Source organism: Saimiri boliviensis, chromosome 19 (genome assembly GCF_048565385.1).
Source record: "Saimiri boliviensis isolate mSaiBol1 chromosome 19, mSaiBol1.pri, whole genome shotgun sequence".
In the NCBI taxonomy this organism is placed as follows: Eukaryota; Metazoa; Chordata; class Mammalia; order Primates; family Cebidae; genus Saimiri; species Saimiri boliviensis.
In genome coordinates this window covers 40,816,975-40,836,758 of record NC_133467.1, presented here as the reverse complement: position 1 = coordinate 40,836,758, position 19,784 = coordinate 40,816,975, and the positions used below count along the sequence as shown (strand labels likewise).

At 41.1% G+C, this 19,784-nt stretch overlaps 1 protein-coding gene across 3 annotated transcripts in view; it reads right to left on the bottom strand.

Moving 5' to 3' along the window:
* The window catches only part of RNF115 (ring finger protein 115), an 83,608-nt gene that overhangs the window by 17,114 nt on the left and 46,710 nt on the right, over nt 1–19,784 (bottom strand). For all 3 annotated transcript variants that reach the window (XM_074390108.1, XM_039459921.2, XM_074390109.1), the window contains one exon: nt 8,975–9,183. In XM_074390108.1, the coding sequence (XP_074246209.1) occupies nt 8,975–9,183 (209 nt within the window). The remainder of the gene's footprint in view (nt 1–8,974; nt 9,184–19,784) is intronic.

Sequence of the window (19,784 nt, the reverse complement as noted above, 5' to 3'; positions counted from 1 at the left end):
CACAGGTCCTCATATCAAAAGGAATTGTACCCAAGGAACTATACCCAAGGAGCCATGCCCACCCTTGCACCTAATTAAAGGACAACTTATATTTATAATATAGGACAACCTACCTATATTTCAAGCAGATGCTATAGAAGAAGGAGACTTTTGATAGCTCTTGGGAGGAAGTGAGTGCATTTTCACATGGGAGAAGTGTAAATAGTTTGTGGCTAGAGGGCAAACTGTGGTGATTTTAAAATACATTCATAAATTCTTTAGAGGTGGAACTAATTCTCTTCTCCTTGAATGTGGGCTAGACTTAGTGATTCACCTCTTACAGATAAAATGTAGCAGAAATGACAGTGTGTGACTTCCAAAATTAGGATATAAAAAGGCACTATGAGTTTTTTTCTTCTTCCTCTATTACTGTCTTGAATCACTAACTCCAAGAGAAGCTAGCTGCCAATTAACAGGGACATTCAAGGAGCCCTACGGAGAGGCCCAGATGGTGAGGAACTAAGGCCTCCTGCCAACAGTCATGTGAGTGAGCCATCTTGGAAGTGGATCTTCCAGGCCCAGTTAAGTGTTCGGGTGACTGCAGCCACAGCGGACATGCTGATTATAACCTCATGAAGCCCTTCACCAGAACCACAGAGCTAAGCTGCTCCCAAATTCCTGACCCTCAAAAGTAGTGAAAAAATAAATATTGTCATATGCTGTTAAATTCTGGGGTAATGTGTTACAAAAAGCAATAGGTAACTATTATATATCCACCTTATTTACCAGTGACAAGAAGGGCAAATTATCATCTTCTTAAACTGACCAATAAGTAAATGGGTAATAATCAAGTTTGAGAGATAGCCTAGTCCTTGAAGCTGTAAAAGTTAATCCTGTACGAATGCTTGGAATTAGCAGGAACAATTTGCCCGCAGCTGATGAGCTGATGACTCCTCTTTCTTGGCTGCTTACTCTCTGGAAGTCAGATGTTAGCTCCAGCAGTAACAGAGCAGCAGTAACAGGGACTGCTCAGGGAGGCCCCAGTGCATATAAGCTGTTGCTCAAGAACAACAGCTGACAGAGTATTTACACTGAATTTTGTTTACTAAAAACACAATCTTGTTAAAGCTAAATGTCTGGGAGGATGTGGAGGGAAGGAAGCTAGTGTATATATTCAATTTCAGAAACTTACACAGGAGAAAAATCAACCTACTGGGTCTGGAAGGGAAGTCACATGCTAAAAACCAGGTGAGTCTTCACAGTTTCCAGAGGTGTACCCTCTCTAGATTTCCCTCATACTTCCCTGGCTGTTCTTCTCAGTCTCCTTTGCTTATTCTTCCTTATCTTCCAAACGTCTAATCACTGAGGGCCCAGGCCTCGATTCTCTAAGCTCTACTATTTCCTATCTTGACTTCTTTGACAATGTTACCTAGCTTTATAATCTTTTTTTTTTTTTTTTTTTTTTTTCCAGATGGAGTCCTGCTCTGCCACCAGGCTGGAGTGCAGTGGTGCGATCTTGGCTCACTACAACCTCTGCCTCCTGGATTCAAGCGACTCCCCTGCCTCAGCCTGGGACTACAGGCTCACGCCACCACGCCTGGCTAGTTTTTTGTATTTTTAGTAGAGATGGGGTTTCATCATGTTGGCCAGGATAGTCTTGATCTCCTGACCTCGTGATCCACTCACCTCAGTTTCCCAAAGTGCTGGGATTACAGGCGTGCCCAGCCCCAGTTTTATAATTTTAAATACCATATACAGGCCACAATTTCCAAATTTTACATCCAGCTAAGACCTCTGCCTACTCAACACCTCTCCTTGTATAATAAGCACCTCAAACTTATTATGTTCCAAACTGAATGAACTTAAATTTCTCTTCCTAGTGTTCTCCATGTAAATCCAAACTTACTCCTCCTAGTGTTCCCATATCAGCGGATGGTAGCTCCATTTTTCTTGTTCTTCAGGCCAAAAACCTTGGTGTCAAAACTCTTCTTTCTGTTATACCCACATCCAATCTATCAGCAAATCCCATCATGCATATTGCCAAACTGTATCTGAAACCAAACCATTTTTCACTACTCTCATCTAAACCACTGGCATCTCTAGCTTATATGAATGCAATATGAATATGGGTTCTCTGCTGTGTCTTTGCCTCACACACCTTGCAGCCCCCCATTCTATTTTCAGAACAGCAGTTCGAGCAATCATTTCAAGATATAAATGACATCTAAACTTTCCACTGGAATAGAAGCTTTACAATTGCCAACTAGGCTTCATATAATCAACTACCCACCTCCCCATTCCTACCCCCATCAACGTCTCCTACCATTCCCCTCACCTTCTGTATGCTATACTGATCTCTCCTTGTTGGTACATTCCTACACTTCCTTGGTGTCTATTCTAATACTTTCTCAACAAGACCTTTGCTGACTGTGCTCTTTTTGAAACTTCACTTCCCCTATATTCCCTACCTCCCATCCCTGCTTTTCTTCCACCATAGCACTTACTACTGCTTAACATTCTATTTTGATTATTTATCTTTGCCCATTAGTACTTACACAAGGGCAGTCATTTTTGACTACTTAACGCCAACATCTGGCACATAGTAATACACAATGTCTGTTAACAAATTAAGAGACCTCTTATGGGCCAGGCAAAGTGGCTCACACTTGCAATACCAGCAGCTTGGGAGGCCAAGATGGGAGGTTCACTCAAGCCCAGGAATTCAAGACCAGTCTGGGAAACACAGGGAGACCCCACCTCTACAAAAAAAATTTTTTTAATTAGCTAATCCTAGTGCTGCACACCTGTCGTCCCAGATGCTTAGGAAGCTGAGATGGGAGGATCACCTGAGCCCAGGAAGTGGCGACTGAAGTGAGCCATGATCACACCACTGCTCTCCAGTCTGGGCAACAGAGCAAAACCCCATCTCAAAAAATTAATTGATTAATTAAGCAACTTCCCCCAGATGGGCCCTGATATAGTTTGGCTGTGTCCCCATCAAAATCAAAATCTCAACTTGAATTGTATCTCCCAGAATTCCCACATGTTGTGGGAGGGACCCAGGGGGAGGTAATTGAATCATGGGGGCTGGTCTTTCCTGTGCTATTCTCATGATAGCGAATTAAGTCTCACGAGATCTGATGCATTTAGCAGGGGTTTCCACTTTTGCTTTTTGCCTTTCGCCTCGCACCATGATTCTGAGGCCTCCCAGTCATGTGGAACTGTAAGTCCAAGTAAACCTCTTTTTCCTCCCAGTCTCAGGTATATCTTTACCAACGTGTGAAAACAGACTAATACAGGCCCCAATCAGATGTATCTTGAAAGATATATATAATCTATTAAGATAAAAAAAGATTATAAAATATGTATAGTATAATCAATCCAATTTCAATTATACATATGTAATTATCATATTTATGTATAAATATATATGTATCTTATATATATGTATAAAAAGGTCTACAACACTATGCAGCAAGGTGTAACTATGGCTATTTCTGGATAAGGCTGTCTTTTTATTCCACACCAAAAAACTTTTAAGTAAGAAAAAAAAAGCTAACCGAAAAAAGTCAATTCTCAAAATCTGAGCTGTGATCGTGGTCAGAAAACTACAGTCCCAGAACCTAGGGTTAACTTCAAAAGAACGTATTCTCAAGGTAGAAAATCTCAAAACATATTATTTACACAGTCATAAAAAATAACAAAATCATGTCCTTTGCAGCAACATGGATAGAGCTGGAGGTCATTAGCCTAAGCAAATTAATGCAGAAAACAGAACTACCACAGGTTCTCACTTACACATGGGAGCTAAACATGGGGTACACGGGGACACAAAGACAGAAATAATAAACACTGGGGATCACAAAAGGGGAGAAGGAGGGAGAAGGGCCAAGGTTGAGAAACTACCTACAAGTACTATGTTGTCATTAGAAGCCCAAAGCCCTCCATCACACAATATACCCATGTTTAACAAACCTGTTGCTCTGTGAGTTACCAGGAGAGCACATGTTAAAAAATAAAAACCAAACCTGTACATGTACCCCCTGAATCTAAAATAAAAATAATACATTTTTAAAAGAACACATTCTTTAGGTGGGACACCTTCTTAGAAGTAACGTACCCTACAAAGCAAATCAGAAACAGCTTACTGCTAAAATCAAAGATGCTTCCTTTATATAGCCAGGAAGGAGGCTAAAACATCAGGCTAAAAAGTAACAAAAAACAAGGTACAGCACGCTAAAATAAAAATAGGGATGGGCACAGTGGCTCACTCCTGTAATTCTCAGCACCTTGGGAGGCCGAAGCAGGCGGATCACTTGAGGTCAGGAGTTCAAGACCAGCCTGACCAACATGGTGAAACCCTGTCTCTACTAAAAATACACAAGAATTAGCTGGGCGTGGTGACGTGTGCCCATAATTCCAGCTCACAAGAATCACTTGGACCTGGGAGGCAGAGGTTGCAGTGAGCTGAGAGACCATGCCACTGCACTCTAGGTTAGGCAATAAAGCAAGGTTCTGTCTCAAAAAAAAAAGTGTATGGATGAACATATCCTCTAGGATGAATGCTCCATAATTCCTATAAACTTGGAGCCACCACTGGCTCTCTTTCATTTTATAAAGGGAAAGCTATCTAATCATCGTAACACAGGAAAGCAGATTTGAGAGATGAAGAATGACAGACAGATGAACATATTGACTGACCATCTAGATCCACCTGTAGACTTTTAATTTACATCAGTGGTTCTCAATGTCACTCCTAAGGAGTGATTTAGAAATCTGAAGGGGCTGTTTGGCTAGTCACAATAAATGGTAGGTACCATTTACATTTACTAAGTAGGAAAAATGAGTGGTAACTACCCTGCAATAAACAGGACGGCCAGGTCCAACAAAGACCTGCCCTCCAACATGTGTATTTCGGACATTTTGCCTGGACATTCATTTGGTGAAAAACGACCTCTAATTAACTGAGACTAAATCCAGCTCCATTCTAAACACAAATTATTTTCCATTTGGTTTTAATATATACTGAATTTTCCAGGGATATAACTACTGTGAAAACTGCAGTAAGTTTATGCTTCCCCACAAACCCCAGAAATTTCCTGAGTTCTTCACCATTTTGAAAAATCATAACATTGTACCAAAAATGCTTCTGATAGATGAACTGTAAATATAATACTCTTGTACTATCTGCATTTGTAGCTATAACCTTCTTAATTTTGTCTCCCAGAATACTTATGGCTAGGCATTTACATATTAAAATACATATATTATTTTTATTTTTCCTTTATATTAATTGGAGAATGGTGTATATATGCATATGTATTTTTATGTTTTATAGCTTATATCATCAATGAATTTCAAATCAGGATAGTAGAGGGCATTACAAGATAATTGTTATGAAAAGAGAGATTTTGGGTCTGATATAGCTAACAACCATTTGAGTTACATGAACCAATATATTCTAGTTTTTTCTTTTTTTTTGAGACAGAGTCATGCTCTGTTACAATCTCAGCACACTGCAACCTCCAGCTCCCGGGTTTAAGCAATTCTCCTGGCTCAGCCTTCTGAGTAGCTGGGATTACAGGTGCCTGCCACCACACCCGCTTAGTTTTTATATTTCTAGTAGAGACGAGGTTTCACCATTTTGGCCAGGGTGGTCTTGAACTCCTGACCTTGATCCACCTGCCTCCGCTTCCCAAAGTGCTGGGATTACAGGCGTGAGCCACCGCACCAGGCAATTTTTTATTTTTTGTAAAGATGGGGTCTTGCCATGTTGCCAGGGTGATCTTAAACTCCTGAACTCAAGCAATCTTCCCAGAAGTTTGAGATCAGCCTGGGCAACTAATAAGACCTCATCTCTAAAAAAAAATTTTAAAACTGGCGAAGCATTACAGGCATGGTGGTGCATGCCTGTAATCCCAGCTACTTGGGAGGCTAAGGCAAGAGGACTGTGTGAGGCCAGAAGGTTGAGGCTCTTTGAAGTATGATCATGCCACTCTATTCCAGTCTGCGTAACAGAGCAAGACCCTATTGAAAAATAAATAAATAATAAGAAAAAAAAGTAATTCAAGGGGGAAGAAAAAAGATCAAAAAGGTTCTAGACCTATACAATAAGAATTTTAAAGTATCCACTGATCTGCAATTATTAATAGAAGGTCACCAGAGATTTTAGTGAAAGGATGGCCAGACTACAGTAGGTAGAAGACTAATGAAAGATAAAAAAGTAAACACAAACACCTCTTAAGAAATTTTATTGAAAAACAAATTTTATTGAAAAGGAAAGGAAAAAGATTACTAGGCAGTAACTAGAACAGTAATTCTCAATTCTGGCTATAGTAACTCTAGAAGCTTTTAAAAATTACCAATGCCTGGAATCACCCAGACTAATAAAATCACAATCCCTGGGGATGGAGCCTAGGTATCAGTTTTTAAAAAGATATCCTCAGTGACACTAATGTATAGCCAGGATTGAAAAACAGAGAGCTAAACAGTAAAACAGTGCCCAAGGGGCGTTAACTGGGAAAGAGGGCAGGAAGAAGATAGATGATACAAATCCCAGATGAAACAGCTAAGGAATGGGTCAGGAACAGGGGCTGATAGCTTGCCTTGAAAAAAGAAACGACACCTCATCTCAGGAGGCTGGAGGGATAAATGATTGTTGATATAGAGAAGCTGGGCACAGGGACTTGGGAAGTTCATGTCCAAGGCCCCCATTTTCATAAAGGAGAATATAATCAACTCTGAGCATCAGCTACTGGATAAGAAATTTGAAGGGTGAAATTTACTGAAAATTCAAAATATCTGTTCAGGCAATGCAAAACAAAAGCCTAACCAAAAGCATCAACAGTCTAGTAGAGATGAAATGTACCTTGCTATCTGCAGGGGCACCACTGGGCACATTTATGTGATTTTTTTCTCCAGTGGTGCTGAACCATCCCCTAGTAGAGGAGCAAGAAAAAGGGAACCACAGCACTACTCCAAAATTGGCCATTTAGTGGGTGGAATGGGGGAAAAAAAAAAAAAAAAAAAAAAGATCCATAGGAGGTAAAAGTTTAGATGAACTGTAGTTGAGAAACTCAACAATAAGATCTCAGACAGAGAAGGGAAAGTGATCTACACACCGTTTAACTGGCACAGGATATAGCAGCTTTTTTTTCTCTTAGACAGAGTCTCGCTCTGTCACCAGGCTGGAGTGCGGTGGCACAGTCTCAGCTCACTGCAATCACTGCCTCTGGGTTCAAGCAATTCTCCTGCCTCAGCCTCCTGAGTAGCTGACTACAGGCGCGCGCCACCATGTCCAACTAATTTTTGTACTTTTAGTAGAATCGAGGTTTCACTATGTTAACCAGGATGGTCTCAATCTCCTGACCTTGTGATCACCCACCTTGGCCTCCCACAGTGCTGGTATTACAGACCTGAGCTACCACACTTGGCCAGGATATGGTAGCTTTAACTCTGGGTGCCCTAAGCTAAGATGTCACTGATTTTTGTCCTAGACAATCTCATTAAATCAGATTTCCCATATCCTATATTTGTTCTATGAAGGGATGTCTGCAACTAACTTTGACATGCACAAAACATAAGATGAACTAATGGATGAATAAGTAAGTAACAAAGCAAATACGATAAAATGTTAAAGTCTAGAAGGCGTGTGTTGGGGGGAGAGGGAGAGTGTAGGCTCTAGAATAGCACTGTTCAATAGACCTTTCTAAGATAATGGAAATTTTCTATAATATGTTTTGTCAAATATGGTTAACTATTAGCTACATGTGGCCAATGAGTACTCAAAATACAGCTAGTGGGACTGAGGTACTCTGAATTTTTAGTTTCATTAACTTCTGGTTAATTTAAATTTAAATTGACATAGCTCCACGTGGATAGCAGCTGCCACATGAGACAATGCCACACTAGATTCACATAGCACTGGATTCAGGTCTTGGATCCACCAATGGCTGTTACTTTATTTCTCTGAGACTCAGTTTATTATTTTACAAAATGAAAAGAGCAATAGCACCTATTACTTCACACAAATTAAACAACATAAAGCAGATAAAGCATGAAGCACAGTCCTGTACATATGGCAAACACTTAAAATTAACATTTTTTCTTCCAACTAAATGAGATCCATGAGCAAAACCATCTGTTTGACTCACCATGTGTTCCCAGTGCCCAGTACAGTGCCCCACACAAAAAGACACTCATTACATGAATGTTTTTACAGTCACAAGACTTCATATTTATCCTATTAAATTTCTCTTTTTCTTTTCTTCACAAAAAGTAGATACATGATTAAATTTCATGTTATGTCCACTGCTCCAATCTGCTGAAATATTTAATTCTAATATATGTGATGCCCTTTTGAAAATTTGATAAATATGCTGCTATAGTTTGAATGTACCTTCCTCAAAAATTCATATGTTGGAAACTTAATCCCCAATGCAGCAGTGTTGAAAAGTGGGCACTTTAAGGAATGAATCCCCCATGAGTGGATTAATGCCTTTATCTTGGAAGTGAATTAGTCACTGTGGAGTGAGTTCCTAATGAGAGGGTGATTTTGGCCCTTTTCTTTCTGCTCATGCATGCTCTCTTGCCCTTCTGCCTTCCAACATGGAATGATACAGCAAGAAGGCCCTCGCCAGATGTGGATCCCTCAACCTTGCACTTCCCAGGCTTCAGAAATGTAAGAAAGGAATCTCTGTTTTTTATAAATCACCCAGTCTCAGGTATTCCGTTATAGCTACACAAAACGACTAAGACACATATCATCTATGTATGAATCTGAGACATTGACAAAAGTGCTAAGCACAGCCCTGTAACACTTTTCACGCTCTAGACTATCACCGGTGAGCGCCAACATTCGATTCAGCTTCACTTTCATCCTTCCCACGTGCGTCCTGTCCACAGACTAGGAAGTATGAGAACCTCATAGAGACTAGGTCATACCAATCTGTCCTTCCCTGAAACTACCTTAAAAAGAACTTAAACGACAACTCACCCTTCAATAGCTGGAGATCTGTCAGGACGAGTACTTCCTCGAGATCTGTACCTCCGACCCACTGGCAGCCGTGGAGGCCTGGCTCCCCAGAAGTCAGTGTGAGTCTGGTGACCCCTTTCATTGGCTCTATGATCTTGGTCCAGTGGACTGCTACTTAGAAACGGTCTAAAATCTTGAAAAATCATCGTGTGATCCAAATGGCCCCAAAGCTAGTAAAGACCAGAAATAAATCACATGTTAAAAAAAGGAATCAGTAAACATCTGGATTGTTTCGTTTTTCGCTATTACAAATGGCCACCGCGTCTTCTGCTGCAGAGGTATGAGTTTCTCTCTTTTTGGTCTTCTGGCCTCCAGGGTTTCCACTAAGAAATCAGCAGAAATTCATCTTATTTAGGATCCCTTAACTATTACAAGTTGCTTCTCTCTTGCTGCTTTCAAGATTCTCTCTTTATCGTGGCTTCTGAAATTTTGATTATAATATGTCTCATAGATGTTTTTGAGTTTATCATTTTTAAGTGTTAGTTGAGTTTCTTATATGTGTACATTCATGTATTGCCAAATTTGAAATGGTTTTGGCAATTACTTCTTAAACATGTGTTCTGCATCTTTCTCCCTCTCCTTTCCATGATACATATATTGGTGTCCCACACATTTCTCTGGCTCTGTTCATTTTTCTTCAATCTTTTTTTTTTGAGACAGAGTCTTGCTCTGTTGCCAGGTACCAGGCTGGAGTGCAGTGGCGCGATCTTGGCTCACTGCAACCTCTGCCTCCTGGGTTCAAGCAATTCTCCTGCCTCAGCCTCCTGAGTAGCTGGGACTACAGGCGTACACCACCACAACCAGCTAATTTTTGTATTTTTTTAGTAGAGACGGGGTTTCACCATGTTGGCCAGGATGGTCTCGATCTCTTGACCTCGTGATATGGCCTCCTAAAGTGCTGGGATTACAGGTGTGAGCCGCACTGCCCGGCCTTCTTCAATCTTTTAAATGTGTGCTCCTCAAACTGTTTAATTTCAATGGACCTATCTTCAAGTTCACAAATTCTTCTGTCTGCTCAGATCTTTTGTTGAGCTCCTCTAGTAAATTTTTCATTTCAATTATTATAATCTTCAGCTCCAAAATTTGTATTTGCTGCCTTTTAAAAACCGCTATCTCTTTATTACTATTCTCTATTTGTTGAGACATTATCATCTTGAATTCCTTTAAGTTCTTTGTCCATGGTGTCCTTCGGCTCTTTGAGTATACTTAAGACGGCCGATTTAAAGTTTTTGTCTAGTAATTCCAATATTAGCGCTTCCTCAGGGTAGTTTCTGTTCATTTATTTTTTCTTGTGAATGAGGTATATTTTCTAGTTTCTTCACATGCTTCATAATTTTTTGTTGAAAACTGAACACGGCTGGGCATGGTGGTACACGCCTGTAATCCCAACACTTTGGGAGGATCACCTGAGGTCAGGAGTTCAAGACCATCCTGACTAACACGGTGAAACACTAACTCTAATACAATAAACAAATCAGCTGGGCATGGTGGGCATACCTGTAATCCCAGCTACTCAGGAGGCTGAGACAGGAGAATCACTTGAACCCAGGCAGCAGAGGTTGTTGCACTTCAGTCTGGGCAATAAGAGCTAAACTCTATCTCCATAAACAAACAAACAAAACAAAACAAAAAGAGATGGGTGCAGTGGTATGTGCCTCCAAGGAATGAAGTACTGAAACATGCTACTCAAGAAGCTGAGGTGGGAGGGTCACTTGCACCTAGAGTTCAGAGTTCAATATTAGCCAAAACAACACAGCAAGACCACATTCCAAAACAAATAAAAACAAAACAAACAAAAAAACAAACAAACAAAAAGAAAGAGACACAGAGAAAAGCAAAATGCTCCGGAGGTCTTTGCTGATTAGCTGTTGGGGGCACTCCTTCAAAACTTAGCCAGGGCCTTTATAAATCTGCCTTAACATTCATTTCCTGCTTATGTTGACCCTAAAGACAAGCCAGGGGTGAAAGCTAATGGCCTTTTCGAGTCTATTCTGAGTATGCATACTGCCCTGAGCCTTGCACTTGGTTTTCTAGGTTTTCCTGCACAATAGCTTTTCAAAGTCCCTATTCCTCCACAAAAACTCACTCGACAGCTTTTCCTCCCAGGCTTCCAACATCTTATTGTTTGCCCTGTTAATTTTTCCCCCCCAGGTGGCAGTCCTTTGAGAAAAGAACAAAACAGACAAACACAATCCTTTAGAAAGAAGAGAGTCCACTCTGCTCTCTCTGAAATCAGGCACCAGCAGGGGGGAACACAGGCTATCACCTTCAAGACTGCAGCGTTACCAGGAAGGGAGGTGAGGCCAGGGTAAGTTAAAATGCTACAAAGATCTCCTATCTTGTTTCAGTGCCCTTTCTTCTGGCTAAGTATTTGCTTGGCTGCTGTAAACCTTTGACTATCTTTCCAGAGTTCTGATAAGCTTTATTCTGACTTTTTTGGCAACTTGTTTGGTGTTTCTATGGAGGGATGACCCTCAGAAGTCCCTACTCTGCCATTTTGGTTGACGTCACCCTTCACTGAGGTTTTAGTTTGCTTTCCCTGATACTAATAGGGCTAAACATCCTGTCATGTAATATTTACCAGTCATTCATGTCTTCTCTTTCTTTTTTGGTATTTAGAAATCCAAATATTTATTTATTTATTTATTTTCTTTTTGAGACAGAGTCTCACTCTGTCATCCAGGCTAGAGTGCAGTGGCACGATCTTGGGTCAGTGCAACCCCCATCTCCCGGGTTCAAGCGATTCTCCTGCCTCAGCCTCCTGAGTATCTAGGATTACAGTTGTGTGCCACCACACATGGCTAATATGTTATATTTTTAGTAGAGATGGAGTTTTACCACGTTGGCCAGGCTGGTATCGAACTCCTGACCTCAAGTGATCCACCTGCCTCAGCCTCCCAAAGTGCTGGGATTACAGGCATGAGCCTCTGCACCCAGCCACATTTATTTCTTAAATTTAAAACATCTTGTTAAATCACACTGAGTTTAATTGCCTTAGTATCTTTTATTAATTCTGTATTTTAATAGTTAACGGCTGGTGACAGAAATGCAACTGATTTTTGTGTACTGACTTTAGTATGCAGAAAATCTGCTGAACTCTTAATAATTCTAATAATTTGTGTACACAGAAATTTGTGTACACAGCTCATGCCTGTAACCCTAGCACTTTGGGAAGCCAAGGCAGGAGGATCCTTGAGACCAGGAGTTCAAGACTAGTCTGGGCAACACAGTGAGATCCTGTCTCTATAAAAAATTTAAACCATTAGCTGGGTGTGGTAGCATGCACTTTAAATTCCAGCTACTCAGGAGGCTGAGTGGGGAAGACTGCTTGAACCCAGGATCCTGAGCTCAAGTTCATGAGGTGGGGATTACAGTCAGCTGTATCAAACCCTATATGCTATGTTTTTTTCCTATACATACATAGCTATTGAAAAGTTTAATTTATAACTTATAACTTAATTTATAGCTTAGGCATAGCAAGAAATTAACAATATCTAATAATAAAACAGAACAGTTATAACAATATACAATAATAAAAGTTTTGTGAATGTGGTCTTTTTCTTTTTTGAGACAAGGTCTCAACTCTGTCACTCAGGCTGGAGTGCAATAATGCAATCACAGTTCACTGCAGCCTCAATTTCCTAGGTTCAAGTGATCCTCCCACCTCAATCCCGCAAGTAGCTAGGACTACAAGGAGGTACCACCACACTCAGCTAATTTAAAAAAACAAAATTTTTTTTTAGACATGGTGTCTAACTTTGCTGCTAAGGCTTGTCTCAAACATCTGGCTTAAAGCAATCCTCTTGCCTCAGCCTCACAAAGTACTGCAATTGAACCATGAGCCTCTGTGTCCTGCTTTAAAATATCTTACTGTAGCTGAGTGCCGTGGCTCATGCCTGTAATCCCACCACTTTGAGAAGCTGAGGTGGGCAGATCACTTGAGGCCAGGAGTCCGAGACCAGCCTGGCCAACATGGTGAAACCTTGTCTCTACTAAAAATACAAAAAAATTAGCCGGGCGTGGTGGCATACACCTGTAGTCCCAGCTACTTAGGAGGCCGAGGTTGCAAACCCAGGAGGAAGAGGTTGCAGTGAGTCAAGATCACTCCATTGCACTCCAGCCTGGGCAACAGAGCAAGACCCTGTCTCAAAAAATAAAAATAAATAAAATTATCTTTTGTAGTATATTCACCTATTTGTAGACCATGAGACTGCAGGACAGGGTTGGGGGGAAGGGCGGGTGGGTGCTCTACTGTACCAATTTAGACTACTCCAGAGTAAAAAAGCTTACATCCAACCCTACTCTGATCAACTTTTTAAAAATTCTTTTTGGGAGAAGGAGTCTCACTCTGTCACCTAGGCTAGAGGGCAGTGGCATGATCTTAGCTCACTGCACACTCCGCCTCCTGGGTTCAAGCCATTCTCCTGCCTCCAGAGTAGCTGGGATTCCAGGCGCCTACCACCATGCCCAGCTAAATTTTGTATTTTCAGTAGAGATGGGATTTTACCATGTTGACCAGGCTGGTCTTGAATGCCTGATCTCAGGTGATCTGCCTGCCTCAGCATCCCAGGGTGCTGCAATTACAGGCATGAGCCACCATGCCTGGCCTGACCAACATTTTCAAGAAGTTTTAAAAATTCTAATATACAAGCTGAAGAACAAAAAGTAATATTCATACTAAAAATATCAATTAGATTTCTCGGTCAGCTGCAGTGGCTCACATCTGTAATCCCAGCACTCTGGGAGTTCGGGGCGGGTGGATTACCTGATGTCAGGATCAAGACCAGGCTGACTAACACAAAGCCCTGTCTCTACTAAAAATACAAGAAATTAGCCAGATGTGGTGGCCCATGTCTGTAATCACAGCTACTTGGGAGGCTGAGGAAGGACCGCTTGAACTCGGGAGGCACAGGTTGCAGTGAGCCAAGATCGCACTATCACACTCTAGCTTGGGCAATAAAAGTGAAACTCCGCCGGGCGCGGTGGCTCAAGCCTGTAATCCCAGCACTTTGGGAGGCCGAGGCGGGTGGATCACAAGGTCAAGAGATCGAGACCATCCTGGTCAACATGGTGAAACCTCGTCTCTACTGAAAATACAAAAAATTAGCTGGGCATGGTGGTGTGTGCCTGTAATCCCAGCTACTCAGGAGGCTGAGGCAGGAGAATTGCCTGATCCCAGGAGGTGGAGGTTGCGGTGAGCCGAGATCGTGCCATTGCACTCCAGCCTGGGTAACAAGAGCGAAACTCCTCAAAAAAAAAAAAAAAAAAAAAAGTGAAACTCCATCTCATTAAAAAAAAAAAAAAATACCTGGGCGCAGTGGCTCATGCCTGTAATCCCAACACTTTGGGAAGCTGAGGCGGGCAGATCACAAGGTCAGGGGTTCGAGACTAGCCTGACTAACATGGTGAAACCCCATCTCTACTGAAAAATACAAAAATTAGCTGGGTGTGGTGGTGTGCACCTGTAATCCCAGCTACCTGGGAGGCTGAGGCAGGAGAACTGCTTGAACCCAGGAGGTGGAGGTTGCCGTGAGCCAAGAGCATGCCATTGCACTCCAGCCTGGGTGATAGAGCGAGACTCTGTTTCAAAAATAAATAAATAAATAAATAAAATAATAATAATAATAAAGATTTCTCTAAATACTGGTGACATAAAACACCTTTTCATTTTTTTTTTTTTTTTGAGACGGAGTTTCGCTCTTGTTACCCAGGCTGGAGTGCAATGGCGCGATCTCGGCTCACCGCAACCTCCGCCTCCTGGGTTCAAGCAATTCTCCTGCCTCAGCCTCCTGAGTAGCTGCGATTACAGGCAAGCGCCACCACGCCCAGGTAGTTTTTTGTATTTTTTAGTAGAGACGGGGTTTCACCATGTTGACCAGGATGGTCTCCATCTCTTGACCTCGTGATCCACCCGCCTCGGCCTCCCAAAGTGCTGGGATTACAGGCTTGAGCCACCGTGCCCGGCCGTAATAGATATAATTTCTAAAGGATCCAAGCTGAAAACAGCTTTGGTATCAGCATGAGGCATTTTTCTACTTGCACAGAAAGTGCAAATTAGTGCCGACTAATAGTAACAGTTAATGTATTTGTGGCCTATTTTAATCTCAAAATAATAGTGTACCCCGACCAAAGAGAACATAGGATAGAAGAGCACACCTCACGAATTTATACCAAATTAACGCTAAAGATAAAAATAGCTTTAGGTCATTTGTCTGAGTAGACTTAGATAAGCACAAAAGAAAAAAAAATAGTTCATACAACAAAACTGGGTATTCAGGACAGAGCTTACATAAGTAAAAACTAATACAGAACACTACCATAGAGTTTTGCCAAAACAGCCTAAAGAATCACAGAGACAGTTTGACAAGTTTTGCCTTGAAAAACTGTACTCTGGATAGAAGTATAATGGCAATATTTCTGAAAATATTTGGGGTAAACTATTTACACGTTCAAAATAAAAAACAGGATGGACAATATCTTCCATTTAGCAGACAGAACTTGCTCTGCACTAACCATGATCATATCAGCACTTCTTAAAATATTATGGTCTGTTCCTCAAAAAGTTAAACAGTTACCATATGACCCAGCAATTTCACTTCTAGTTATATAACCAAGAAAATTAAAAACGTGATCACACAAAAACTTGTACAAAAATATCCATGGCAGCATTAATATTCATAACCGGCAAAAAGTATAAACAACCTAAATGTCCATCAACTGATGAAGGATAAACAAAATGTGGAATATCCATACAATGTAATATTATGCAGCCATAAAAAGGAATGAAGTACTGATACATGCTACAACATGGATGAACCTTGAAAACAATATGCTAAGTAGGAGAGTCAGTCACAAAGGTTCACACAGTACATGATTCCATTTATAACAACTATTCTATATAGGCAAATCCATCGAGACAGAAAACAGATTGGTGGTTACCTAGGGCTGAGAGAACTGTGTAGAAATACGTAGTGACTACTAATGTATATGGGGATTCTTTTGGGGATGATGAAAAAGTTCTAGAATCAGTGGTAATGGTTGTACAACTCTGTGAACTTACTAAAACCACTGAGTTGGTTTTAGTACACTTTAACAGGGTGAATTATATGGTGTATAAAGTACATCTCAATTAAGAAATATTAGTCTAGGGCTGGGCATGGTGGCTCACACCGTGTAATCCCAACACTTTGGAGGCCACGACAGGTAGATTACAAGGTCAGGAGTTCAAAACCAGCCTGACCAACATGGTGAAACCCCGTCTCTACTAAAAATACAAAAATTAGCAGGGCATGGTGGTATGTGCCTACAATTCCAGCTACTCAGGAGGCCAAGCCAGGAGAATCGCTTGAACCCAGGAGGTGGAGGTTGCAGTGAGCTGAGATTGTGCCACTACACTCCAGCCTGGGCAACATGGAGAAAGACAGACTCCATCTCAAAAAAAAAAAAAGTCTATAAAGATGAGTCAATTAAGGGTAAATAATTTTATAATTATTAACCTTAGATATGTAATCTCGAAAACGTTCACAGGCGATTTTGTGAAAACATTAAATCAAAGTAAAGAAGATACTCATCACTCCGATATAATTCCTAGTGTGCCTTTGTAATTCTTCCCTGCTGCCCCTCCCCACCTCAAGCAACCAGGTCTTTCTGTGGTTTGCATTCTCTAGAATTTTATGTAAGGGGCATCATATGTATGTACTCTTCACCAGAGGAATGATGGAGCTAATTAGTGAATGGCAAAAGTCTAATCTCTACTGATTTCACATCTCTCCAGTGAGTGGAGTTCATGTATTAGGAAGTTGCACAAATGCAAAACAAGTGGTTCTGATTATGTACGCCAGCTCTGCAGCCTCTAATTCTCAGGTAGGTCATCCTGTATAAACTTAGGATGTCCATCAGGCCACAGTTCAACTTTGTGCTCCAATTCAGCTGAATATGAATTATATATATTTTTTGAGACAGAGTTTCGCTCTTGTTGCCCAGGCTGGAGTGCAATGGTGTGATCTCAGCTCTCTTCAACCCCTGCCTCCCTCTCCTGTCTCAGCCTCCTGGGATTACAGGTATGCACCACCATGCACAGTAAATTTTGTATTTTTAGTAGGAATGGGGTTTCTCCATGTTGGTCAGGTTGGTCTCGAACGCCAGACCTCAGGTGATCCACCCGCCTTGGCCTCCCAAAATGCTGGGATTATAGGTGTGAGCCACCATGCCTGGCAAAGTAAATTTTTATATCCATCTGTCTGGTGTTCTATGCTTTATTTCTCAGTATGTTCTCGACTCAGGTAGAGAAAGTATGATCAATGATCAATCATGACATGCCTAATACAGGATAACAGTTTAACAAATATAATGTAGCCGTTAAAGAATATAATTTTTTTTTTTGAGACAGGGTCTCTTGCTCTGACACCCAGGCTAGAGTGCAGTGGCACAATCTCAGCTTACTGCAATCTCCGCCTGCCAGGCTCAAGCGATTCTTCAACCTCAACCTCTCGAGTAGCTGGAACTATAGGCATATACCACCACACCCGGCTAATTTTTTTTGTTTTTATTTTTGTAGAGATGGGGTTTTAGCATGTTGCCCAGGCTGGTCTTGAACTGGGCTCAAGCGATCCATCTCCCTCATCCCTCTCAAAGTGCTAGGATTACAGGCATGAGCCACCACATTCAGCTATAATTCTAGTAACTATAGAGAAACAAGTGAAAGATTCATAACATAATACCAAGTAAATTTTTAGAAGCAGAAATACAATAGATACACTCTTATGACAGCAACTCTAAACAGTTATGAGGTATGCAGATGAGAAATGAGAAATATTATGCTAAAAAATACATAAAGCTGTAATAGAGTAATGAGAATATGGGATATTTCTTTTCTTTCGTTTTTTTTTTTTTTTTTTTTTTCCTGAGACAAAGTCTTGCTCTGTCTCTCAGGCTGGAGTGCAGTAGCCAGATCTCAGCTCACTGCAACCTCCACCTCCCGGTGTCAAGCGATCCTCCTGCTTCAACCTCTCGAGTAGCTGGAATAACAGGCACCCATCACCAAGCCAGGCTAATTTTTGTATTTTTTGTAGAGATGGGGTTTCACTATGTTGGCCAGGCTGGTCTGGAACTCCTGACCCCAAGTAATTCATGCACCCAGTCGATATTTCTCATTTTTATTTTTATTTATTTATTTTTTTGAGACGGAGTCTTGCACTGTCGCCCCAGCTGTAGTGCAGTGGCTTGATCTTGGCTTACTGCAATCTCCGCCTCCTAGGTTCAAGCAGTTCTCCTGCCTCAGCCTCCCGAATAGCTAGGACTACAGGCGTGTCCCATCACACCCATCTAATTTTTTTTTTTTAAATATTTTTAGTAGAGATGGGATTTCACTGTGCTGGCCAGGATGGTCTCGATCTCCGGACCTCATGATCCACCAGCGTCGGCCTCCCAAAGTGCTGGGATTACAAGTGTGAGCCACTGTGCCCAGCTGATATTTCTCATTTTTAAAAAGCTTAGAGCCAAACAAGGTGGCTCGGGCCTGTAATCCCAGCACTCTGGAAGGATGACCGGGGTGGAAGGTCAGGAGTCCCAGACCAGCCTGGTCAATGTGGTGAAACCCCATCTCTACTAAAAATACAAAAATTAGCAGGGCGTGGGAGCGGGTGCCTGTAATCCCAACTACTCGGGAGGCTAAGGTGACAGAATCGCTTAAACCCAGGAGGCGGAGGTTACCAGTAAGCTGAGATCGTGCCATTGCACTCCAGCCTGGTCAACAGAGTGAGACTCCATCTAAAGAAAGACAGAAAGAAAAAAAGCTTAAGTTTGTTATTTTTTAGAATCTATGCCTTAGGAAAAAATCTGAAAAGGATATGTAAGGAAAAAGGGAGCTCTCAAAATAGTGAAACTCAAGATACATATATATATATATTTAATTTTTTTGTAATGTCTAGGAAATATTTTTAAATTTTTTTACTGGCATTACAATGCTGCTTATATAACAAAAATAAGTTTTATTTAAATAAATATAAATCAGACAACTCAGAGCACCTTGCTCTCCTGTGCATACCTGGGAGCTCTTTTTTCCAGAAAGCCATGTATCTTATTTTCTCCTAATCCGAGGCAGCAGCCAGAGCCACTCTCACGGAATCCATTCGGGTAAGCTGAAACTCTACGATCAGATGACTCACTGGCACCAGGTCACAGTCAGAAGTTTGCAAGTAATCAATGAAACCTTCAGGTAGCTATGGGGCTCACTTTCCAGATTATCATCAGGAAGCTTAGTATAGGAATGTCTTCACTCTACAAACTGCTAGCAACATTTTCAGATTCACTCTCCAGTGGCCCTCGTGCGTTATTCAAACATGGCTCCCCGTTAACTGGCAACCCTTCCCTAAGTTCTCTCTATCCCATTAGTCTCTTATCTCTCACCCTAGTCTCATTTTTTTTTAAAAGTCAATACTGATTTTGTCAGAAATTTTCTTGAAATAAGCCTCTTCTAATACAGCCAGTATTTTCAGAATTCAGCTATCAGTAAATGTTACTTACAGAAAATAACCACTTCAGTGTACAAGCAGCTCTGGCTAAAGAAAAACAGAGCAAAACTGAGCATAAGTCTTTGTTGAAATTACCAACTAAAATAGGGAAAAGAAAAATAACTTTAGCTTCTATATATGATTTTATTTCTAAGTTTTTTCTTCAGGGACATGAGCATAAAACCTTATAGCTTATGAATACTATTTTGAGATATTCACATCTTTGCTTATCTAAATTCCACCTACTCTTCAAGGCTCCA